The sequence below is a fragment of the Nothoprocta perdicaria genome, unplaced genomic scaffold (assembly GCF_003342845.1).
Source record: "Nothoprocta perdicaria isolate Ctin4 unplaced genomic scaffold, notPer1 scaffold_57, whole genome shotgun sequence".
Taxonomy (NCBI): domain Eukaryota; kingdom Metazoa; phylum Chordata; class Aves; order Tinamiformes; family Tinamidae; genus Nothoprocta; species Nothoprocta perdicaria.
The window spans coordinates 2,128,927-2,154,702 of record NW_020455832.1 but is presented as its reverse complement, the minus strand read 5'-3'; the positions used below and the strand labels follow the sequence as shown (position 1 = coordinate 2,154,702).

The window sequence follows — 25,776 nt, the reverse complement described above, 5'->3', positions numbered from 1 at the left end:
ACAGCCTGTTTCACTCTTCATTATCATCTAAATGTCTCCTTACTCACAGTCAGCAATGAATGAMTCTACCGGTTTCGGACGAGCAGCAATTCCACACATCATGTATCTACATCATGTAACTATCTATAGGTACTTACTTTACATCAAGTAAAGCATCCTACAATTTACATCAGCTTTTTAAGTTTGATATAGAAACAGAACATCCATGAATTCTTTTTCTTTCATCTTCTTAGGAATAAGACTTTAATTTTCAGGTATTTTAATTAAAGGTATAATGAACCAATATCATGTACATCATTATATCAAGGGCATCATAGGCATCTTACAAACATACTACATTAGTTGTGTTAGAAAGAATTAGACRTAAAATATCCATTAAACACTGATGTTTCAGGCTCTTTATTAGTCAAGGCACTAATGATTCAAACCGTAGGCAAATTTGGGATTACGGTGCTGGCACCGACGAACGAGATGATCTTTGCACCTTGTTCAATTAGAATAATTACAGGATCATTATAATCACGTGTGTTAATTTGTTCCTTAGACAGTCTCACAAATGGCAAACAGGATATGAGGTGTTACGTGAAATGACTGAACAGACGTTGCTGAAGTTCGTGAAGCTCTCGAACGTCAAGGTTAGGGGCAAAGAGCCTTACGGTGACGAGGGCCATGCAGCAAGGACACGTACAGTGACAGTGGACACTTGGCCAGGGCACACGCAGGCGAGAGGAGGCCGCCGACTGAGGGCAACTTTCCAAGGAGAGAGCAGCGAGAGCCAGAGCTCGGGAACGGAGCCCCACTGGCCAAAGGACTTGGCGGGAAAGAGGGAGAAGGACGAAGTCACAGAACATGCACAGAGGGCACACAGAAAAGCTGTGGTTACATCAATCACCAGGCAAGCGCTAGACAATTATTCTCCAAGATGGAGATAAAAATGGAATTCTTACCATATCAAAGACTGCTACAGTTGATTTCATCATATTAAAATCCTGATGCAGATTTCAGTTTTAAATACCCCTTCAAAATATTTCCCAAGCACAAGGCAAAAATTGTGTGCGCTTAGTATTTACCTACCAAGCCAACTGTGAGCAAGCAGATATAAGAGACAGAGCCCTTAAAAGAAGTTCTCCTTTAACACATTCAAAATAATTTTATTTTATCCATTTTTTTAATCCATGTTTTATCCATGTTTATCAATGTTCATTTTGCTGGCAGAATGTGGCTATCTGACTGTAGAGAGATCTGAGTCTCACAYAGAAATATTCTCATCATGCAGTGACCATGATACTTCTGCTGCACTCAAATTATATAATTGATACATTCTTTTTCCCACTGAATAATTTAGAAGGTGCAACAAAATTTACATAAGTATCCTTAAGTAACAGCAGAGCTGCATGTGCTTCCGTTACAGATATATCAATCCAGCACATACACATTTGTAATAACGCTATATGTAACAGACTCTTGGCTTAGCGTGTGTTTTAAATCAAAAAGCATGTTGATTTATAGCTTACGTATGTAGCTTATGGCTATACCTTGAATAAGATTATCGGTAGCTGTAATCGAATCGCTGGAATTTGACTGGCTTCCAGGTAAAAAAAATTATTCCAGAAAAAAAACGTATTTATATGCATATAATCAAAATACTTATTGCATCTTTAGCTATAAAAGCCAATTATAAAGCTATCAGTTTACCTTATTAATATTAGTGTGCTCCAAAAAGCAGCAGTAAGCTTTTGCACCCAAATATCAAGCCTGAGATTTTCTGTTTTATCAGGGAGGTTGATGAAACCTAACTTGCCTAAACTACAGATAATGGTCAAACAAGGAATTAGRCAGAAGAATTAACTGAAATTAATTAAGAGGAACAAGGCAGAGGAATTAATTTAAATCACTTTCCTAATCCTAGTATTTCTTTCCTACCACAGAGTGGTATAATTCGCATTATCTCACACCATTTTTTACTTCCTTCCTTCCTTYCTCCTCTCCCATCTGCTTGACCGTCTTGCCCAACCTTACTCCTACTCTCTCCCATCCTGCTGCTGTTATTCATCTGTCCTTATCATTTTCTGCAAGCACCCCACCAAAAGAAACAGAAAGGCAGAAAAAGGACGTGTACAACTCGAAAATGAATATAATAATTCAAAAAAGAATGGTCAGTATCAACTCACTACTGTCCCAAACAAACAAAAAAATGAAAAGGGAGAAAAAATGTTAGGCAAGTTCAGTAAAGCCTGGCAGAACTGCATGTGTCACTCACTGATATATCATTCACTGGTGGAATTAGCACAACAATTTGCTGGCATAATCAGTAGTGTCTCTGACCTGCCATTAGTTATTACAGGATAACCATATGCAGTTTAAAATCTGAATTCTCCAAGTGGATAAGTAACCTACAGATAAACAATCGCTTCTGTRTCCCTTAATGCGAGAATGCAAATGAGTAGAGTCAATTTTAATATAAATACTATTAAACTAGAAATAATATAAACATCGAATAACTATCCTCTTGAGTGTAACACTGAACAATTGATACTCCCAAAAGAAGAACCAGAACAGATACAAATATTTGTAATGCACATTACAGATAAAACAAAATCTGGAATTCATGAGAGCAAATGAAATGCAAGACAGCAGCCCCACAGGCCGCCCACCCGGAGCTTCGAAGCCCTCCTGCCTGTGCCTGCCCTGCTAGAGCCCTTTCCACTCACACGTCTCTCGTATTCCAGTGCAAGACAATAAGCAGCAGGCTGGTTTCTCCATTATAAATAGAAAGCATTCAAAATTTTGTGAAATTGTTTTGCGAAATTGTTTTGCGAAAGATATCCAAGAACGGTAAGACAAAAAGAACCTTTTAGAAAACATATTTGTAAGGAACCCAAAAATGCTTGCTCTGGAATAAGATTTCAGTCTATACACTCTTCATTCAACTAAAATAAGAAGGTATTCAGATGTCCTGCAGCTTATCAGTTTTTTTTTTTTTAATCAAGTGTAAAAATATTTCGGAAATACAAGCTGGCCTATCTGATTTTCTTTTCACTCTGCATCTCAATTACTAAATTCAAATATCTTCCTGCCAGCTTCCTTCCACAGACCAACTCCCCCAGCTCTCAATTATGCATGCATCTTAGTGCTTAAGCCCTACAAATAATTCATAGACGTTATTGTGCTTAATGCCACTGATGTTGGAAGGAGCTGCGAGAGGGGAAGGGCCTGTTCTYGAGCTTACCCAGCCAGTTCCACTTCCTTGGGTTTTGGTGAACAGCAGTGAGGAGCCTTGTAATACTGCCCACGAAGACATCCAGTTCTTTCTGCAAACATTTGCAAACAAGTGTCAGACAGAGTGACTTAGAGATATTTACAGCCAATATCACTGGCCAGCTGACCTGTGTGTTAATATACTTAAGTACATGTTCAATCATTAGTGCCATCAGGAAGTGCTAATTGCTATTCTATTTGTAGAAGGGTCCTTAACCTAATAGTCCCTGCTTGATCAAAGCCTAAATCAAAGGTGGCTAACAGAGAGCAAAGCAGTTCAGCAGGAGATCCACCAGCCAAGTGAGTGACATGCAGAATACTGCACAATCCCGGAACCCATCATCAGTCGCTGGTCACCCTTAACAGGGATGCACTTTGTTAAGGGTGACCCACTTTGATATAATGCACTAATTTACATTGGCAATGAAGTGCTCGTGCATCTATTAAACATAAACACAAAACTACAAAATGTTTTTATGCCTGAGTGCCTGTCCTGCTGAGGGTAGAAACATATCAGAAGCTTGTCAAGGCCTGGCAGCCTGTTCCCAGACATTCCTGGTGACAGGATGGCCATGTTGCTGCTTCCCACTGAGTGGCCCACAGCCCAGGCCCACACCAAGGGGTAGGCAGAGAAGGAAGGACTATATGTGGCGCCAGTGGCAACGTATAGGAGCCACCATCCCACAGTATATGAGCCACTTCCCAAGAGCTGTTGGCTCTGGGGAACCAGACAGGGTGAGAACTGCTGCCCTGGCCTAGGTAAATGTAGAAACTAAAGTAAAATGTAAAAACTAAAGTAAAAAGTAAAGTAAAAAGTGAGGAGGAAGCATACCCAAATCAGATAAAGGGAAAAGCAATACTTGTTCAGCATTATCTGTTATGATACACTCAAGTCAAAAGTCTTGCACACACTCAGGCAAACATACTTGTAGAGGTMGCTGGGGAGACTTACCGAACTTTCTTCCCATTTTCTGTAATTTTTGTCACATTTAATAACCCATATTTCTCTTGACCCTGTAAGATAGAATTAAATATAAATTTAGAAGAAAATCTGTTTCAACAGTCATCGAGGCACTGAATTGAACCCCCCAAAATAATCAGTTCCTGGCAATGAGCCATTCTTGTCTACATTACAACCTCARGAAACTGTAAGTGCATTTAAATATGCAGAGCCCACTGAAACCAGGCTCCTCTGGGGCAGCATTCACCACCACTGAAGGTAAGAAACCTCCCTCCTGCAAGACCTGGGTTTCTCGGGCAAGCCCAACAAACTCTTCGCTGCATGAAACAATGGAAATTYCAAACATAAAGGTGTAAGGATTTGTGTGCTAGCACACTCGTACTTGAAAAACAAGATTACCAACAAGCAATCAGTCTTAAATCTGAATTCTTCTGTCAAAGTTATTCTAGCATAATTGCATATTTTAAATAAAACATGCTTGCACTGCATAAAAACATTGAATATATTCATTTTAAAAACAACTGAGTGAAGCTTTTCTTTGATGTCCTTTTTATTCCTAGCCCCAAGCAAAAGGTTAGAATTCTGAACTACTTAGTTCTGTCTTGTGGCTGCAAATCCTCTGCATTGGTCTGCCTCTGTACTAACTTGGAAATYAACCTGTGAACATGACTAGTACTATGTGAGAGGTCAGGAGATAAATATATTTGGTTTATAAGAGCACATAAAGATTGCTTAGAAAAAATATTCTGTGTTAAAATTGGAAATGAGCTAATAAATTCTATAATTTTCTCATATCAAGTCCTCTTTGTCCTACCAGTGAATGGTGCTAGGGAAGCATTCAATTTTTCCTAATCAATTCCTTTTCAGTAACTGCARAAATGTTCTTAGCAGTTCCCAATTTAAGAACTAAGCTATTAGTTGAAACAATCAACTGGGGAAAGAATCCAAATTGGCTTTATCCTAACAAAACATCCAGTTTTAGATCCAGTGAAAAAATAATTAAAGGGGGAAAAAAACACACCATCTCTACCATTCTATTCTAAATATCAAAGTTAAATGGCCTATAAATGCAGAAAAGGATACTGATTTTTATTTTTTTTCTGAAGTACTGAAGGACAACTTTCAACAAATACACAGTTCTTCCCAAGCTAATGACAAGTGTCCTTCATTTTCTAAAGCTCACATCTTCTCTGGGAGAAATGAATCAAAATTTAATTCTAAAATTAGACCCTTCTTTACATTATTTGTGATCTATACGGATCACTAGCAATCTTACGTGCGGCACCTTCTTAACAAGCCTTTGGCCTTATTAAATTGAACAGCCTAAGGTGATAAATACCATCATCTCCTACTTAGCAGCAACAATAGGGGGTTAGAGGTTAGGTTTCTCTAGGTACTAATAGGAAAATTAACATAATGTTTAATTGGGAAATGGGAGAAGGAAAGCAAACTAAGGATCCAAATATGCAAAAAGATTCAGAATTTAAAGGTTGGAATTTAAATATCAGGAGACAGCCAAAACGTGGGCATTTTTCTGTAACCTAAACCCAGCAGTGACTTCTCATACAAAATACAGTTTTTTTACAATACAAGGTCTGAGCTATATTTAAAACAGGATATATGCAACAATGATTGCTTGTGTGCAAGGCTATCAAAAACACTTCTTAGTAAATAAACCGTGGAGAACAATATGAAAAGTCATAAGAATAGATGAGATGTATAAGGCAGAGAACCACTTCTCTGTGCACACAGTGAGGATGAAACAAAACTCATGCCTTTAATGCCCTCAACTACCTCCTAAAGGACCACTMAAATTCCATAGGGGACACATTTCAGTGCTACTGCAGTTCTTAAAATCAAAGGGGAAGTGCTTCACACATTGCATTATTTCCCACTGTTTAATTATGCCGTGTCCTCATGATTCCTAAATCTTTTTAAGGAGATTGAAACAGAAATAAAAAACAGAAACAAGCAAAAAAAAAAAAAATCCACCATCAATAAAAAAAGAAGCTGCCTGCCAACAGCAAGGGGGTTTTTAAGGAGCGAAGGGTGTTTGGGTTTGGCTCCTACCTTCCAAGCTGCTAGGCGAGGAGACACAACTGACAAGATAAATACCATAACTTGACATAACTTTATTCTACAACCAGTTTCTAACTCAATCTCCCCAACACCAAACCGTATTTAAACCAAGGAGACCTACTTTTCCTTTGTGCCTGTTTTTAATTCCTTGAAACATAGCAGTTTAGATGCAAAGCATGATTCTAAGGCTTTACTTTTTGAAAGGAACATTAACCATTATTTTTCTCCAAAACACAAGCAGTTTTGCTCTCAAAGTATCTAATTATAAATAGCCCAGTTTCTACAGCATCTACTTATATATTCAGACAACATCTACTTATATATTCAGACAACATCTACTTATATATTCAGACAACAGGCATACTGACTGTGGCTTGATGCTTTGGTGAAGAAGGAGAAGATTCATTTTCAGGAAAATTCGCCTTAGAAGCAGTTGATAAATCCTATAAAAATTCAATAGATAATACAAGTTATTCTTTTTTTTTAAAAAAAAAGTTTCTTGTTGTTTAACTTTTTTCACACTAGACATGTATAAATATATACAAGCAGACAGATAAATCAATTTACATTGCTGGTCACAAGGTTTAGTTAAAACAGAGTGGGTTTTTTGAAGCATACATGATATTCTGATATATTTGTATTATAAAGCTGCTGGCTACAGAGAGTTCTTAAAAGTCTTAAAGACTGAAATCAAACCAGGTTAATAAGCACATGTCTACCTGAATATAAAATGTTAATAATAAGTATAGTATGCACTAAAAGCAAAGCCTTCATCCTTATTAAGGAACAAAACTGTTGTACAACATTGCCATAAAATCTTAAAGTACGTTCATAACGTTGACTTGATAAAGGACACTGTGATAAAACACTACGATTCTAAAGAAAAGATTATGTCTATGCTGTTAAGATTAGTACATGCAGTTTTTCATGTAGAAAAGAACATATAAGCTCTACTAATATTTGTAAGTTAGTAATTTTTGCACAGCTGAGAACTGAAATTTTCTAGATACTGTTTTGTATCTTAAATTAGGTATTAAATATGGATCAAAAAAGGAAAAAGCACTAAGCCTTAGAAAACTTGAGAAAATGCCCAGCTAGAATCAAAAAGACATATGTATTTTCTCTCAAGTAACAATTGTTTTGCACAAATAAATGGCTTGAAAATCTGGTAAAGAWTTTCAAATAACAGCCCTTTGTTCTTTGTTGTCGTTAACACATCCCCCTCCTCCAACCTCCGCATTTTTATAACATCCTTAATACTTCTCCCTTATTCTGGACTCCTACTTGAGCAAAATGTTTTTTGCTCCCAATATTACRTAACAGTCTGCACGGCTGCAATTTAAAATCCACTTGTAAATCTACCTACCAAAGCTGCCTGCAAACCCTTCTCCTGTCGTGCTGCTGGAGAGCATTAGCATCCTTAAAAATGAACTAACTGCTCCAGGCTCTCAGATGTCCATAGAGAAAGTTCCCACAGTCGGGGTGTTGCTTTTGTCCTGCACCTTTGTAGAAAGGTAGTTTTCTTCATTTGCCAAATTATTTAGTAGGGTAAATCCTGCTGGCTACAAATGYGTACTGCCAATCCACAGCTATAAAGTCTATTTGGGATCATCATATTCTCGTCTGCCACTGCAACCCATACATGCACTTGGACACATTTCTAGCACGCTCATGGGCCTGTTTTCAGAGGACTGAGTTACGTTGTTTTTCCAAGAAAAAAATAAAGAAAAACAGAACAAGGGAAATTGCATGAAAACAGCCTTCCTGCGAGGTAGCTACATGGATAATAGTGGGTCGATGCTCATGCTTAGCCAAATGCCAGTTTTCTTCCAACTCACTGTGAATTTCACAGAGCTTTCATACACTAAGCAGCTTTGGAACAAGCAGCTTAGTCTCTGTGGCCACGAACAATTTCCTTCATCACACACCAGTTTAAACCAGTGTACGGAACTGCCAGGGGCGATAAAGCCCATATATCAACGCACTAAAATCTACATGGCCTTCCACAAAGTACTATTTTATTCTTCCACCTCATTATTTTTAATTTTCCCAGAGCATTAACACATGAAACTGTTAAGCAGTGCGTGTTGCCTGCTTGCTCTGCRGCTGCTAAAATTAGAGAAACTTGAAGCTATTGGATCTGCAAATGTTCCAAGTGGTACATACTGAAGTCTGGCTGCCACATTARATACTTCTTTGTTTCACTGGGTTCAACTCTTGGAACTGGAGCACTGGGTCTTGAAGAAAAGAGTMAACTTTGCATAGGAAACTGCTGAATGTATGGTATGTTTTACCATAGCATCCCCATTCAGAGCAGAGGTATCCAGAGGCCATTCCAAAGCCAAACTAAATTGTTTATACCAGAAAACAAAACAAAAATAGGAAAGGGTGAAGTCTTTCCTTAAAGCTTAGGCCACAATATTAAGTTTAGCTCCAACAGAATCATTCAGTCCTACGAAGTATAAACCTGGCCAGAACTTTCACCTCAGCTACGATTTTGAAGGCTCCATCCAGCTTCTTCTACGCAGTCACAAATCACATTTGGTAAAGAAAGATGCYGCTAAGGAGGCAGAGAGAGGATGAAGGGGCAGCCCTCAGAACTGCTCAGGCTGAACTACCACGTACAGGTGCAAACTGGGTCCTCTCCAGCCCAGCTTAGTCCACTGGCTCCTCAGCACCACGTATGACATCCTAAACCAACAGCTCAAAATCTTAAGACACAACCCAACAAATCTTTCTCTGAGCAGTTCAGTCAAATCTCGACATTCACATTTTTTTTTCTTTTTCTTTAAAAAATTCTCAATTTCAACAGGGAAAGTTTTTAAAAATTAAGGAAAGCACAGGTTAATATATAATATTAGCCTAATACTAGCCTAATACCTAATATTCCAGACAGGAGATCTATTTTGAGCTGCTTTGGTTTTGTCCATTTAAGTTAGACTTTGGCACCTGTAATGCAGAGCTCAGCACCCTTTCTCCATCCCCCCAAGTCTACCCTCATTTCACTCCATTTTTCCCTTTATAAAGACAGTATCCCTTTATAAACAGCATCACGTCCCTGCTGCAACCAAAGCACAACTTCTTCTCCTTCCTCGGCGTGTTGCTCTGGAGAGCAACGGTGCAGTTAAAGGAATAAGCACAGGAAATTAAAGGAAGTTGCCAATTATAAATAAAATGGCCTCACACAAACGCTGAACTAACACAAGTTAAAACATTTCAAGGACAACAAGAAATAGGCCGTTACGTACAAAGTAACAATAGCAAGATTATCAGATAGACCTTGATTTAACTGAGTATTATACACAGAGAGACAGAAGAAAAGGAGATTTCAGAAGTCAGTGTGCACTGATTTCTCAGAGCAAAGGCAAAGAGGGTCAGCGTAGCTGTTTAACTCGCTCCTACCTTGTCATTGGTGTCCAACACAATTGTGCTGTGCCTCCATTTTGTTAAAACTATTGGTTCCTGCAGCCTCCTGTCCAGGCTCCTACTCTTTATTATATCTCTTTGCTGCTGTGGTGAAGCATTATACTGAAGGAGAGAAAAATCAAGCTATGAGCAGAATATAAGACCATTCATATGTCTTAACAGTGYAATCGTTCAGATTCCTGATTTCACCCAAGAGGAGGCAAACCAGCCACCCTTTCATTTTGCACTTAGTATGCAGCTCTAGCTGGTCTGCAGCAGCCTTCCCTAAGGCTGTAATTAAAACTGGCTTCTTAGGACAGGGCTTTGGTTGACCAGAGACGTTTGACTTCTGGTGTAAGGGCCTCCTGCCCCCTTTCCAACCAACCAGCCTACTGGGGAGCACCAAGGAGCGAGAACCTTTGCAGCCTACACCAGAATCACGACAGGCTTTGAACACACGCTTTGTGCTGCCCCAGCAGTTCTCAGCCACCAGCTGAGCTCTTGTGTACTTGAGGGAAATCCTGCAATTTTACAGTAAATCCTTCTCACAGAGAATTATGACTGGATGTGGTGGATGCGATTCCCTTAGACCCAACGGTCTTGCAGGTCTAGGAAAGGCAACTTGAGGCAGTGGAGACACTTTTCAGAACAGACTACGTCAAACTACTAAGAAAGACTTGTTGGTGTGGAATGTACTTAACATAAATATTTACATGTAAGCACATAACCTAAATATTTAACAGGAAATAATCTTAGGATTCAGGAGAGCTACAAATGCACAAGAGATACCGGATATATCAGAACAGAGCTTTCTAATAACTCAACTGCATCCAAAGATGCACAAGTTGAGAAAATGTCAAGTCCCTCAGAAGGACTTTTAACTACATCTCAGGATTGCAGCCCACACATCATCAGTGGCACAGCCTCGTCAAGTGATCACACCAACATTCATGTAGTAAAGAATTATGCAAATATTTAAAATAAAGTTTAATATTGATAAACACAAAGAAGAAAAGATAGTACTCATAAATAACAAGTTGCTAAAAAATCTCATTCCTTCTATGMAGTGTTAGAAAAGGAAAAATTGCACATTGAAAGAAACAGGAGGCAGTATTTGTAGAGTCATATGAACAGCTAGAATCCATCAAAATGGAAAGGTAAGATGTAACAGAAGAAAGCCAAGGGTTTTATTTAAAAAAGGCTAAACAGTATTCCTTAAAAGCCTTCTGTATTCTACAGAGATGCTGAAATTTGCAACAGAAACCTTGGAGCCTCAGGTCTTCAAAGACAGAATAATAATGTACAAGAGTACAGTGAGATTTAAGCTAAGTAACATAATGCAGCCATAATTAGTATCCAAATAAAGGGCCAACATTATTACTGCCTGCCAAGGCAGACGCTGTGCTTGTGTTGGTAGCTTTATATTTTACTATTCATATAGTTCCAATAAACCAGCAGGTGCTTAAATGGTAAATGATAATTTCAGCAGTTCATTTAAATTATTTCAACATGTGTTAACATTAGTATAATACTCCTAACTGAAAGGATCTTGCAGTACTAAGAATAAAATCTGGCAGTGAGTGAATTCCCCCTCTTATTCTTTAGTTTTCTTGTTCAAAATGCCTCACACAGCAGCTTCAGGTCCGGTTCTTTGCCCAGTCCTCTACAGCACAGCCACGTGCAGAGGCTGCTCTCCCCGTCAGGGGCACTCGCTGCGACATTTTCCACATTTTGGCAACACAAAGTGACCAAGTTGGGTTCCCCTTTCCTCACACGGAATGGTATTTCTATGCTTAGACTCTGCCACAGTTTTATCAGTTCTTTTGCTAGCAAATGTGTTATTAAATGGCTCCTCATAGTCCACATACACCAACAAGTCTGTGTCACTTGGTGTAACAGGTCTTTGTGCAGAGGGTGATGTAAATTCAGGTCACGCTATGTAATTCCCATCACTGAATTAATTCAACACCTCACCAGCTACTTTAAAGCTTTCTTTGTCTCAGTTTCATTTTTTTTAAACCTCCTCAACTGGCCAAGTGATTTATATTTAATTTTAACCTGATAACATGGCTCGGCTCAAGGCTCTGTCCTAGCCTAACAGTGGGCTCTCTGTAGCTGTCATCCCCACTCCCATGGGGATCAAACAGCTCTGTCAGCTTTCAGAAACAGAACAATAAGGATTCTTCTTTGCTTGCATTAGCATCATCCATAGCCAACTGGAAGGAACTGGGTGGGTGAAAGGAGAAAAGAGGGGGAATCAACTTAGAAAGAAACTTGGTTAAGACACAAGTTAAACATTATAATTTGCTCTCCTGCTGCCAAAAATCAGCAGAATGGCATTTAAAAAATACTTTGATATCCTAGAAAAAATCCTAACCGTGTCTCAAAAAAAGCAGTGGCTGCTTTAGAGCCTGTTACTACAAATGCAGAGGCCAGCACATTACTCTGTATCTGCAGGTACTGAATCCTATGCATCATTTCAGTTAATGCCATAAGACCTCTCCACTCATCTTTAATTCTGATTTCCACACTGGACAAGTAGATTTTTTTTAAATTAGCTCACAACCTGAAGCTTCCCTTTCAAATGACTYTTGAGGAAAGACATGATTACCTAAAGTAACAGAATAGTTCTGATCAACACCAAAATCTGCTTTTCTTTCAAATCTGCAATTACTTCCTCTGAAACTTTAACATCTTTTTTTTTTTGCCATGCCAGTAAACCTGATCAATCTTTAGCAGGCTTGATTAACATCTGACAAATAATCTGCCTAGATTCATCTTTACTTTTCCTGTGTCAGTGTTTAGGACTCCAAAGCCAAGACCACAGAATGCAAAGCTGGCACTGGTAAGGTCCATATGTGGCCCAAGACATCAGTGCTTGCACAGTCAGGACATCACATGCAAAATAAATACTCAAGTCAGAACGAAAAGGGAAGTGGGAAAAAAAAAAAAAGACAGGAAAGTGACATTTTGATTTTCTTTTAAAAGGAAGTCACGCTTGTGGTAACATAGCTGGGGTAAATATTAGCAGCAAAAGCTCTCAATTCACCCTGATGTTTACAGCACAAGCATTTTCTTTCCAAGGCAACTCTGGAACTACAGAGCTCAGGTAGAGGATGCCTGTAACCACACCAGGATGTTGCACGTGTGCCTAGAAAGGCATTTTGAAAACTTATTAATCTATACCACTTCTATTTGGCTGTCCTCTCTTTGCCCCTTCCTGAGCTTGATTTCCTCAATATCTATTATAAAATTTCCCTTGCCTTTTTTTTCATTTTGATAGATTTTTAAATTTAGAAATGAGGTGTCAGTTCTAAGATCAATTTAACTTTATCTTAATACTGATTTCCCATTTGTATGAACTATAAAGCTCTCATTAGAAAACCACTATGTGTTTGGAATAGGGCTATGTCAGTAAGATTCATATATTATTCACTCGCTGTGCAAGAAATAAAGCTATTTTATCATACTGAATTATTTGGAAAAGAATTTATAGATGTTGCTTTATTTCCTTTTGAAAAACAAATAATCTAAGAACTGACAACTGAACTCAGCATGTGGGAGAACAGAAGCATTCTGCAAAGTGTTCTGCAAGCTGTAGGTAAATACCATTAGTTAGTTTAAAGAATAACCCAGCTCCACTACAAAATCTTCAGCTCCACTACAAAATCACAGGTCTAACTCTTGAAAAGACTTCACAGAATTTTCAAGAGCTGTCAAAGCTACTCCATTCAAGACACTGTTTTCAGCTAGAGCATCTGGTTATTCACAGGTGCCAGTTCATACACCGGACTAGAAAGGTTTCTGGGAGACTGTCTAAAGCAAATTGTTTCCAATTGTTTTTTCTACAGGAAAACCCTTATGGGATTCCTTTGTTCTTGTTTTTTAAAAGTCCATCTAAGATTACTGGAGATGTTACTSCACAGTGTGTTCACATTATGCTCAGTTATAGGCTGCAAAAGTGAAAATAATTAATAGCATAATATTAGCTAAGCCAATATGTTATTTCCACAGCCATTCAGATCATTTTTAGTTCTAAGTGATTTCCAGATGGTGCAGAAAGATCTAAAAAGGGAAGGCTCTTCCTGTGGTTTAACAGCCACACATRATGGTGCAAGCCCACTGGTTTATTTCACAACAAATTTTGAAAGTTAATATAAGAACTAAAAATGTTGGAGGAAAAAGTGACTTGGACTTTTAATACAGACTCCATCTAATTTCTTATTAAAGGGTTTTTTTTTTTTCRCTTCAAGCAACAGTATTAATTTTCATATAAAAAAAGAAGTCAAAAATCACAAAAAAAGTTACAAGTATTCCTACGGTCTTTTCTCTCCTTACTCCCTGAAGTTCTCAATATAAATTTTATTTATTTTTCTTCACAGCAGCTCTGCAGTCTACATAGTCTTCCCAATTTCTTTGTTCCCAAGTACTTTTGGAACGGCTTCAGTGAGTTTTTTGGGAGGCTGCTCTTCAGTCACACTTTAAATATTCACAGATTTTTTTGCCATTTGTATTGTATATGATTCAGATCTTCACAGACACGAGCTAAAACTTTTGCTGAAATTTGGTCTACAACATTTAAAGTTTAAAGCTAGGGATTGCAGACAATAAACAAGTTAGTGATCCAAAAATCAATTGTTCATTTACTTCTATTAACCTATTTGTGGTCCCTCARGATTTAGTAGTTTCAAGATCTAATAAATAGCAGACGGAGTATTTTCCTTGAAAATTAAGAGCAACAGTTGATTGTTTTCACATAAATGAGAACTAAAGTGTACCAGACCACAAACTATGAGATAGAGACTGATTTTCATTCTGTAGGTGTCATTAATACAAGGGAGCTTTAGGGGCAGCGCTAGAAGCACTGGACTGTGGTACGTCAGTGCACCACTGCCAGATCTCACAGAACCACAGCATGGTTGTGGTGGGAAGGGACCTCTAGAGAWCATCTAGTCCAACCCGCTGCTCCAGCAGGGACACCCAGAGCACRGGGCGGCATCCAGACGGGTTTGGAAGATCTCCAGAGAAGGAGATTCCACAACCTCCCTGGGCAGCCYGTGCCAGGGCTCTGTCACCCACACAGGAAAGAAGTTCTTTCTCACATGGAGATGGACCTGCCTGTGTTTCAACTTGTTTCCATTGCCCCTTGTCCTGTCACTGGCCACCACTGAGAAGAGCTTGGCCTCTTCCTCCCTGCCTTCTCCCCTCAGATACTTACACATATCGATCAGATCCCCTCTCAATCTTCTCTTCTCCAGGCTATACAGGCCCAGCTCACTCGGTCTTTTCTTACAAGATAGATGTTCCAGTCCCTTAATCATTTTTGTTGCTCTTTGTATCTCATCTCTTTATACTGATATGCCTCAGACAGCAGCGCTGGATTATCTGAGAGACCCCTGGTAGCTGAATTAACAACAACTCCACTAGCTATGATTCAAATCCAAAACTCTTTAGCAAGAAACTGYGTCACAGTCAAAGCTTTCTGCATTGCAGAAGTGAAAACGACCCTAGGGACCAAGGAGAAAGTCTGGAGAAAGGAAGACTTTTCCTTGGTCAAAGAGGATCTGCTTAGAGATCATTCAGACAAACTTGACATGGGCCTTGATGGAAKAGACCCATGGTGGTGGGCATCACTGCTAGGCCACTCTCAGTCATCTTTGTAAGGATGAGGAAAAGAASCATCTGAGGACTGGAAGAAAGCAAATGTCACTGCAGCCAGGAAGCCCACGGGGATCTTGGGCTGCATTAGGAGAGGAGGGCTGTGGCAGGTCGAGAGAGGGGAGGCTCCCCCATTACTTGGCTCTGCTGARGCCACATCTGGAGCCATGTGTCCAGTCCTGGGCTCCTTGGTACAACAGGGACATGGAGCTACTGGAGAGAGTCCAGTGTGGAGTTACAAAGGTGTCCAGGGGCTTGGAGCATCTCTCACGTGAGGAAAGGCTGAGAGAGATGGAAAAGGAAACACTGAWTGGGGATCTTATCAATGTGTGCAAGTATCTGAAGGGAGACAGTAGAGAGGATGGGGCCAGACCCTTTCCAGTGGTGTCCAGTGAGAGGATAAGAAGCAATGGGCACAAATCAAAATACAGAAAGTTCCATCTACACATGAGGAAAAACTTCACTGTGAGGACAACTGAGCACTAACTGGAAAAAAAAAAAGTTGCCCAGGGAGATTGTGGAGACTCCATCCTTAGAGATGTCCAAGAGTCACCTGGACTGGGTCCTGGGCAACGTGCTCTGGCTGTCCCTGCTGGAGCAGGGGGGTTGGACTAGATGATCTTCAGAGATCCCTTTTAACCTCAACCATTCTGTGATTCTGTGAATGAAGTACCCAAAATATTGTTTCCAAAAAAATATATCATGCACTACAAGCTAATTGCTTTTGGTAAAACCTGTTCTACCAGAACCTGAGACCTCTAATTAGTCTAATTAAGCTCAATAACTATGTAAAATTTAAAATCAGTAAAGACACATTGTTAGGTTTATAAAGGCCACAAAAGATACCTAGCATCACATTGAGAATCTATTAAAAGCAACATTTCCAGTGACTCAGATACAATTACTCTGCTCATAAAACAAAGAACTCTGGTGTACAGTTTCCTTCGTAAACATTTATAGATAAAGGTTGCCCTCTTCTAAGGGGAAACGCCTCAGGACACCAGTTTTTCAACTCATGGAACAAAACAGTTGAGCAACATGTTCTTCTGTAAATGGATGATGCATTTCTCCATGAATCACTTTATTGTCGTATTTCAACCTGGCCTTGGGCAAACACCCCAGCTCCAGGGAAAGACGTACACACAAAACTACACCACGATGACAAGTTTTTGAAAGTGAAAATGAGAGTTAGATAGTTTTAGGGATATCCTAACACTACCAGGTCTCCCTAGTTGTGTCAGTTACCCACAAAAGCTGTTATTTCAAACTGAATAAATACYACAACACAGCTGCAATAAATGATCAGTGTCATCCTCACAAGTGTATCCTCAGATACTGGACAATATTCTCGACATTTTTAGTTTTCAACCTCTCCATACAACAATAAATGAATAAAAACACATCTATATAAGATCCAAACAATAAAATTCAGAAATACCTGACAAAAATGCATTTTGGAAGGTACTAAAAGACGACTACGGTTTTTCAGGAACATTGTAAAGTTAAAAAAAAAAAAAGAAAAAACTTGCAGTTTCCCTTTATGTAATCTGTCATTATGACAACAAAACCAGACACCCAAGTTCAGTAGAGATGCAACATGTCCCTTGATAGCTTAATACTGCTCTACAGGATACCTGTTTGTGGTGTCCTTTAGTATAACTCATTTTGTCTTCATTGCATTTTTGGTGTCATTCCTGACTGAATAAAGACAACGACCAAGTCCTCGTGTAGTGACCGTCTCCCCCCAGGCCTGTTCCGGGTCACTCACCTTAGGTAACTCCCATTCCGATCGGGAACCATCGGCACTGTAGTAGTAGGGTCTACCTTGCTCATCTGCGTGTTTTAGCCACTGCAGAAACAAGGGTGATGACAGGAAAAGTCATGAGTGACAGCCATAACATAGGAAATCTATAMCAGTCTCAAGGTCAAGCAGCAAAACCAGCAGCCCATTCCACTTCTCAGCCCCCTGAACCACATTCACTATCATGTTTTCGTGCTGTAACTTCCCAGAAAACAGTCCTGCAGTATCATAATTACTGAAAGTCTTGATGATTCATGTAAAGAAGTTGTGATAAAGAGGTATTTTGCACAAGATGACATATTAAATGCTCCTCAACATTATGATGGCAACTTAAGCAAGCAGCCTTTGCATCAAATCAGTGTCAAGACTTTATAGATAAAATTATAAAATTACAGGAAGCTCATTGAAGGTCCCTGATAAGGCTAACCAGCAAGCAGCTGATAATTTAAGAGATTTATTAAACAATTTAACGTTGATAACAGCAACAGGCACATGAGATGCAGTTCCTCATTCAGTCATGGGGGGATAATGCAGCTATTTCTGTAGCTCTATTAGCAGCTCCCAGAGCCACACGAAAAAGTCTGCAACCAYCTAGTTCTGCCGAAAAGACAGAATTGTAATGGGAAAATATCTGCAAAATGATGATGTAAAAATAGGCATATGAACATTCACAGCATGGTTGAGTTAAATGGGATTCATAGAGGTTGCCTTTCAGTAAATTCTTCATGAAACATTGCTATCTATCTCAGTGCAAATTTTAAAAACTGGCATTTTCCTCTTAAAAAAGAGGTCTATGCTCTATGTCTTTTGCATATCTAGATTACGCAGGATAAAAATGCTAAATACTTTGGAAAAAAAATACAACTACATATTTGCAGACCGACTGAAAGAAATCCATTAAAAGACCGYAGCCAGTGCTAACAAAGCTAAGCCATCTAAAATGGAAATTAAACTCAAACACTTAGAAGTTTCATTAAAAAAAAAAAAAATACTTGCATATATGCACACATCAACCAGCAAAGAGTGAGTGCTGTAACAGGATAGATATATCACTGTTTCAAACAGTACTTTTTCAAGTTTTAAAAAATAAAAAATCAAAACACAACTTTTGTTAACAGTTAAAAAGACTGCTCTCCAAGTATAAATATTATTGTCATTTTTTCATACATGGAAGGAATTTTTGTGACATGCTGAGAATCACAGAAAGGTTGTCAACAGCAACTAGGTAAGTCTTCTGATTCTGCTATTACCTAATGATTAAATTTGACCACATCTGAAAACACTATGGAAAGCCTCAAAAAAAAAAAAAAAAATCATCATTACTTTCTATTTGAAACTACTGTATCTAAAAGCCATATGCAGAAGAGAATAATTCTTCTTAAGAGACAAAGAGCAGCGTTATATTAACAGGAACTTCATTTGTGAAGTGTAACGAAGAAGATGGACATGCACTGGATGGAAATAATAAATGGTATGTTCATTGAAAATAATTTGATATCCAGATGGAAATAAGAAGACTTTCACTATATAATAAAGGAGATGTGTAMGGGGAGGGGAAAAAAATATACCCATGCAAGTTCAGGTGCCCAAGTTCTGGGCACATTTAAATAAATAAATAAATAAGTAGCACCACGGAGGATTTTTTTTTTTTTTACCCCTAGAAATGAAATTTCCATTTTGAACAATGAATTTACTGAAAGGATTGAGAACACTTGTGATGAGAAGAAGGAAAAAGTACCTTTTCATTAGTATAGTCATTGGTATATAGGGTTTGCCCATGTTCATCCAACTCTTCTGACCACCCCTTGGGAGGAGAACCATACTGACTATCTGACTGGCTGTAACAAGAACTGTGGTCGTTTTCTTCGGATGAAAGAGGCTACAAGTAGTCAGAAACACACAAGGCAGCTTTGAGAATGAAAAATGCTTTAGAATCTGAAAGAGCAAAGATTATTTGGCTAGAAAGAGAACAGCAGTGATTTGCAGGGAGTTCACACTTTTATATCTTACATTGGAAAATAAGMGGTGCATTTTTAAAGTACAGAAATATTGATAACTAGCTTAAAAATAAGTGATAAGTGATTCCAAACATTTCCAGTGCGACTGACATTAGAGCGATCCAGCTTTATCTGTTCCATGACACCAAGTTTCAACTAACCAAACACTATGGAAACACTTGGAAACAAACTATTGGAAACAACTGCTTCCAATCAACTAGTTTTCACTCCAATTGTTTTCAACCTACATTTTATTCCCATCAATTTACATTACTGAATGATGAAATGGGTTAGCTTTAATAATCTAGATTGCACAGGCAAGCTGGAAGACCTGATGCTTCGGTTTTCTGGCAACGTCCCAGTTGTTCATACCTAAATCCTTTTCATCCCTTCCCAAGCAGCACACAAAATCACAATAAACATTAGGGATAGTTCACAACTGCAGCTGCATCTGTTTAAGGGCCAGCACTTCACAGGAGTTGTGCAACGCATCCCGAAATATCAGGAATTTCCACTCTCATTTTTCCAACTCTGACAGATGAGACAATGAACAACCAAAAGGCAGATGTTACAGTGAGGGAAGTCACAAGTATCCGAGCGGCAAGAGATTTTTTTCTGAAGACAGAAATGAATTATAATGTAAAGAACAAGACTGGCATGCAAASTGGAAAGAAAAAAAAAAACACAACACAMACCCCTTAACCCATTTCTATCCCCTACTCCTGCTTGCTCATCTCCTTGCTAATGGGAAGCAGCATTCCTGGAAGTATCTGCTCCATGCCACAYGGATCCTCCTTTCCATCTCCCACAGCAACAACACGGCAGTGCCACCAAACAGTCTCCCGAGCTCACACCAGGGCCCATCCCTTTGCCCTCCCCGGCTTCCAGGCAAGCAGCGAGAGCAACTACTGAGGGGGGCTGAATCTTGCCATTTGAACCTGGTGATAGTTGAATATGGCCAGAAGCTCTACGGGACAAGGATAAGGGTTGCAAGGGAAACCACAAAGGGTTGTAAGGAAAATTACAAGGCTGAAAATCAAATTTTGAGTTATGCAAGAACTACTATCCTGAAAAGATTTTTTGTCTTAGCAATTCAGATTTTTAAGCCAGTCTTTTTTTTTTTTTTTTTTTTTTTAAGACCAAGTATTCTCAGAGATTTCCAAATGATTATATGGATTTGTTACGTTTTTCTGAATCTTCTCTTTTGGAGTAGTTTATAACTTGCCTGAGAGAGACTCCCTAAACAGACGTGAAGCTGCTTCTGAAGCACAGCAAAACCTATAGGAAGTCCTTCAGTCAACAACAAAGCAAARTGAAAGATGTGAATGTCTTCAAGGACCTACAGGGCACACGTTAATGCCACATTTCCCACACATGCCATAAGGGGAAGGTGGGAGCCACTGATTTTAAACACAGGTAAGAGAACCCTCCATCTCGGTAGCTGAAGACCTGAATTAGACAAGTCAGCAGTTGTATTGCTCTGATTTTAACAGCTAGTTATAAGGCATCTAAGGCACATGCACAYTGTTTACATTACTAAATATCATCTTCAGATTTGATCAAAACAGAAACTTTGTAGTTTTCTATTTTCAGGAATTACTGACAGATAATGGAAAGACAATGGGGGCAAACTCTTTTCAGTGGTGGTCAGTGACAGGACAAGGGGCAATCAGTATAAGTTGAAACACAGGCAGTTCTATCTCCCCATGAGGAAGAGCTTCTTTCCTGTGAGGGTGACAGAGCCCTGGCTCTGTCTGATCTCCTTCCCTGGAGATCTTCCAAACTCGCCTGGATGCCGCCCTGTGCCCCGTGCTCTGGGTGTCCCTGCTGGAGCAGGGGGTTGGACTAGATGGTCTCTAGAGGTCCCTTCCAACCTCAAAAACTCTGTGATTCTGTAACTGTGTTTACCTCTTCCAAGCAAGTTCAGATACTGAAGTTCCACCATCACATTTAAAACTAAAATAGAGAGTTCCCAAGTAAAAGTTCTGCTAGGGAAAAAAAATGGCATGGTAAGAAGGATTACGCATTGCAACTATCCGCAACGCATTTGTATAATAATAGTGCTGCTGTTCCAAGGCTTAACTAATCCCACCTACTACAATCTAGGAAGTTAACCTTTGCAGATCTAAACACGAACAAAATTCCTAAGTTGTTACTAAGTTTATCAAGCCAAGGCTTTGTTTATCCCTCAGCTAGTAGGACAAACACTAAAGCTGCTTAAATGGGGGTCAAAGAGAACTCTGCCTCAATCACATTCAACAATTTTCAGTTCCAGTTTCTCCATTTCTACAGCACTAACTGTTCTCATGCTCTTCACCTCTCTGCTGTTCGATCCACCTTCCCTGCTCCTTCCCAATGGCATYGCTGGAAGCCTCCCCACAAACCTCCTACCTGCCAAGAGAGCCACAGGACTGGAAAASTGATTAGGAAAATGCCCCCATGTCATCTTTTCTACCACCTTGTTTTTCCATTTAAAGGGAAGTTCTTCAGGGCAGAGATCAGTGTGCACACAGAACCCACAAAGAGGGAAGCACCTCAGGAGGCATTTCTGATCTCCCACTTAAAGTGTTTCTAASACTGTCAGGGCAAGGAGAAAATGCTGAATACTTAGAAGAAGTTGAAGATGTCTGGCCTACAATTTAAAGGCAATATTGCTGTTTTTCTACAGGACAGATACTTTGTTGATACATTTTTTATTTTCATTCACCTTGCCATTTTGGTATCTAGTATAAGCTACCAACTGCTCTGAGGACAAACTACCAGAGATACAAGTGGCATTTAATGTGCCAGAAACTGAGGATAACTTAGACTAGTCCTGCAAAAGCCAATTCAACTTACTCCACTAAAATAATTTACATCAGCTTTCATTAATTATTACAATGACTGAAGGCTTGGTAAACAAATTATCTGAAAGCCAAAYGCGTTAAGCTTCACAAATAAACTGAAGAACTGAGCTGTCCTGGAAAAATGTGAATTGTAACATGGAGTAAAAAATCAGGGTTTCTGAGCATGCAGCCACAAGATGAAGTGGCAGCGAGCGCAGAGGTGGGAACAGGACAGATGCCTCCTTTGCAGATGAGGAAGGTGAAAAACCRAGGTTTACTGGAAGCCCCAGCCACGAAGAGGGGGGAAGAACAGCGACAAAAGAAACAATTCCTTGTAGGGAGTGTTCAGCCCCCAAACAACAGTTATCTGGCATGTCAGGAGAGCCAAAGCCTTACCTGGCAAAAGGTTGAGTGAGGAATTAACAGACAATCCCCAGAGATGGTGCCGTGACATTGAGAGACACTTCCCCAGTTCAGCAGCAGAGGAGAAGACAGGGACTGCTGCCAGTGCCAGCGAGGGGGGAGCTGCCCAGGGCCTCTCGTCCCTTCCTGGCACCTGGGAGCCAGGTCAGACCTCTGCACCAGGGCTCCCAGCAAGCTAAGGCTCTAGAGCCACTCAAAATTAAATGTTAACACTGYGCAGGACCAGCAGCTCAACAGAGAGTCTGGCAAAACGATATACGTACGTTTATTTTAAAGGGCACACGGAAGTGGAAGATTTACTGCTGGATGTTTGTTTTGTCTTTCAGTGGGAAGCTGATTAGCTTAAGTACGGTTTGAATACAAGAGAGCTATTTTAAGAGTGCTATTTAAAGCACGTTTAAATGGCAATCTGCATCTCTACCATGCTGCTGTGCGTTAGCTGAAGCCCTGCAGGTGAAACACCAGCACTGCCCGGCTCTCCGCAGCAGCCAGCTGCACTCAGTGTATCTGCACTGCAGAAATACTACTGSTTTTAAAGAGCTCTGTATCAAGTTTTAACTGTCTTAAGCAAGATCTGAGGCCACGCAGGACAACCCAAGGCGGCCTTCTAGCTTCGGTGTAAGGGATTACACAAATGACAAAAGGCACCCAGGGATGCACCCGGTGTTTGCCGTCTCGGGGCTATCTCCTCAGAAGCTCCCTGGCCAGGCTGCCAAAAGCTGGGACAAGCCCTTCCCTCCCTGCTCTCCTCCAAGCCTCTACCCCACGGCTAGGCAGACCTCCTAGCATGGCAGTGTTTGTGTTTAAGATACCCAGATATCATTCCAGAATGAAGAGAAAGGTTTTCTCAAAGCTAACTTAGAACAACATTAAAGGAGCAGTATTTTTAAAGCTCTCATCTAAGGATCTACACAGAWCCTGCCCTCAACAAACACCTAAATTCAAATCTCCCAAGCAGAGGCCAAGGCAAAAAGCCCCAACAAGTCCTACCTCTGTGCACTGTGATTCTTCCACCTCCAACAACTCGGGAAGGGATGATTCAAATTTGAACCTTTTCCTTCTCCCTTAACTCTTCCCCTCTCGAGAGGGAGCTGCAGCATCTCCCTGCTTCCCCCAGACGCTGTTTCTGAAAGCGCAGCCGTGCTGTGAGCACATGGGGACAGGGAATGTGCTCCACAGCACAAGAGCTACCCTAGTCTACCTGCAAACCCTGGCAGRTGCATATTGCAGAGGTACAAAATTTCTTATTAGTTTCTCCCTTTGAAACAAAAACTGCAACACACAGTTTAGAAACTCTGAAGCAGTTCCATAATTGCAAGCACTGATGTTTTGGATCCCTTGTACACTTCACGTACTCATTGCTGCACACACAACGAACACAAAGATAATTGCTCGTGTTTATCACTTCATATCAAGCCAAGTGACTGTACAGACCAACGAAGACACTCCTTCAAATCTCTAAGTTAGAGATCTGATCAGAAATTAAATCATTATCAAACTCCATAGCAGAACAGCAGTCCCACRCGTTACAAGCCCATGTTTGTGATCTCCAAAAGAGCTACCTCAGGATCTGCATGGCTCTGGGAATCCCCTTTATTTATGCTTGCATCTCGGGCCCAGCGTGGAGGTTTCCAGGTTCGCTCCTGCGTTCCTCTGTTGTAGTAATAATAGCGTCCTGTAGTATCTTTATGGGTTTCCCATTCCCCATTTATTTGGACCGGAGCACTTGTAGGTAGTGGAGGAAGTGCAGACTGAGATATTTTCAGTTCTTGTAAATTAGCATAAACTGGTGAATCGGGCCTCCCTTGGCTTGGTGGAGTTGTTGGCTATTAAGAGAAGAAATGCATTAATAAGAGCAAATGAGTTTTAAAATGCTCCCTTACAAACCAAACACATTATGCAGTAAAACAGACCAACAAACTCCCATTCTTTTTACTTTTACATAGAGAAGAATGAAAAACCACAAGACATTGGGGCATGAAAATATCAGGTTGTTAACTGTAAGGTTAATACCACAAGCTCTACCTGCTTCATCCTGAAACAACCGTTCAGCATTTCTCCAGATGACAGCTGATAATTATAATTATGCTTTGCAACAGTTTTGAAACACACTGGAGTCAGGATGATCCCATGCTGCCTTCTTTGCAAACCTGTGTTAAGCAGAGACGGGTCTGGAGCCGCCTCCACAGGCCACTAAGGCAGCTCTCCCACCTCGGCAGCCAGATCCAAGCAAATGGATCACTGGGAAGCACGAGCCCAGCGCTGTGCTATGAAACCCTGGAAAGCCCCTGGATCGCTCACCTGGGAGCCGTTCCAGGTAGATGTTTCCCAAGAAGTATTTTACATAATATCACTAATAGCGTTCTCATTACCACCCCTTTCTTAAAGAAGTTTGGTGAATACTCTTACCTAACTTTATTCACATATATGCACACAAGCAGAAAGGCAAACACTTACATGAAAATAAAATACCAGCAGCAATGCCTCCTACATAAAGAGCTTGCCAACACAAACGGCATGCTTAAACGTCCACGGCACGCACCAAAACTGTGAGTACCTTAAAATCAATTACTGGAGCGTTTAGGAAATAAAATAGATACACTTGCTGGTGTTCAGTTTTTAAAACTGACGACTACAATCATCCAACACAGACCACGCAGCCGGTACCAGCATGTGTTTTCAGCAGGGCTGTGATTGAAGACTATTGCTCGACAATAAGCTGCTCCCAGTTGTACAAAGTTTCCAGTTAATGCACAGCTATTTCTCTACTTTAGGGCACATTACAGAGGGGCTGTAAGGAAGTAGCAATATAATTTCTACCATTCCTTCCCCCTGCTTAGTTTTAAAATGGAGCCTGCTGGAGCTAATCCCATGCACCTCCTGCTGCTGCTTTTAAAGGAGAAAAGGAAAGTCCTGCTTTACATAAAAGCTCATGTATTTTTCAGCATTAAAATGAATAAATAAATTGCTACTCTAGGCTACTCCTAAGGATCAGGTATTGAGGCTTGCTTGTGCAGGACAGCACGTGGTTCCACATCGYCAGCACGGAGTTGACGGCACCACCGCTGATCCCAAAGAGGGGCAGACTCCTCGGGAGGGACGGGCAGAGCTGCCCGTGTCCCGCCGGAGCCGAGCGTGTCCTGCACGGGGACAGGGCGAGCACCGCGGGCCAGCGGAGCGCCAGGCAAACCCCACGGAGAGCAGAAACAGAAAGGCTGTCCCAGCAGCAAAACCAGTAAGGCACAAAGGGCATCACCTCTGTCTAATTCACAGGCGACCAAAGGTAAAAAAAAGGAGGAAGCAGGCTAAAACTTAGCAGAAACTGTAAAAACTGCTTTCTCACACTTTTTTTTTTTTTTTTTTTTTTTT

The 25,776-nt window shown here is 40.2% G+C and overlaps 1 protein-coding gene across 9 annotated transcripts in view; it reads right to left on the bottom strand.

Annotated features, from left to right (window-relative positions):
* The window catches only part of ARHGAP12 (Rho GTPase activating protein 12), a 62,948-nt gene that overhangs the window by 11,533 nt on the left and 25,639 nt on the right, over window positions 1–25,776 (bottom strand). For 3 of the 9 annotated variants that reach the window (XM_026048750.1, XM_026048747.1, XM_026048748.1), the window contains exons 3-9: window positions 23,970–24,233; window positions 18,901–19,041; window positions 17,130–17,210; window positions 9,701–9,826; window positions 6,667–6,741; window positions 4,211–4,272; window positions 3,230–3,311 (exon numbers count right to left, since the gene is read on the bottom strand). In XM_026048750.1, coding sequence (XP_025904535.1) covers window positions 3,230–3,311; window positions 4,211–4,272; window positions 6,667–6,741; window positions 9,701–9,826; window positions 17,130–17,210; window positions 18,901–19,041; window positions 23,970–24,233 — 831 coding nt within the window. Of the gene's footprint in view, window positions 1–688; window positions 812–3,229; window positions 3,312–4,210; window positions 4,273–6,666; window positions 6,742–9,700; window positions 9,827–17,129; window positions 17,211–18,900; window positions 19,042–23,969; window positions 24,234–25,776 lie in introns of all 9 variants that reach the window. The other 6 variants (XM_026048746.1, XM_026048745.1, XM_026048752.1 and 3 more) reach the window with 4 other exon arrangements.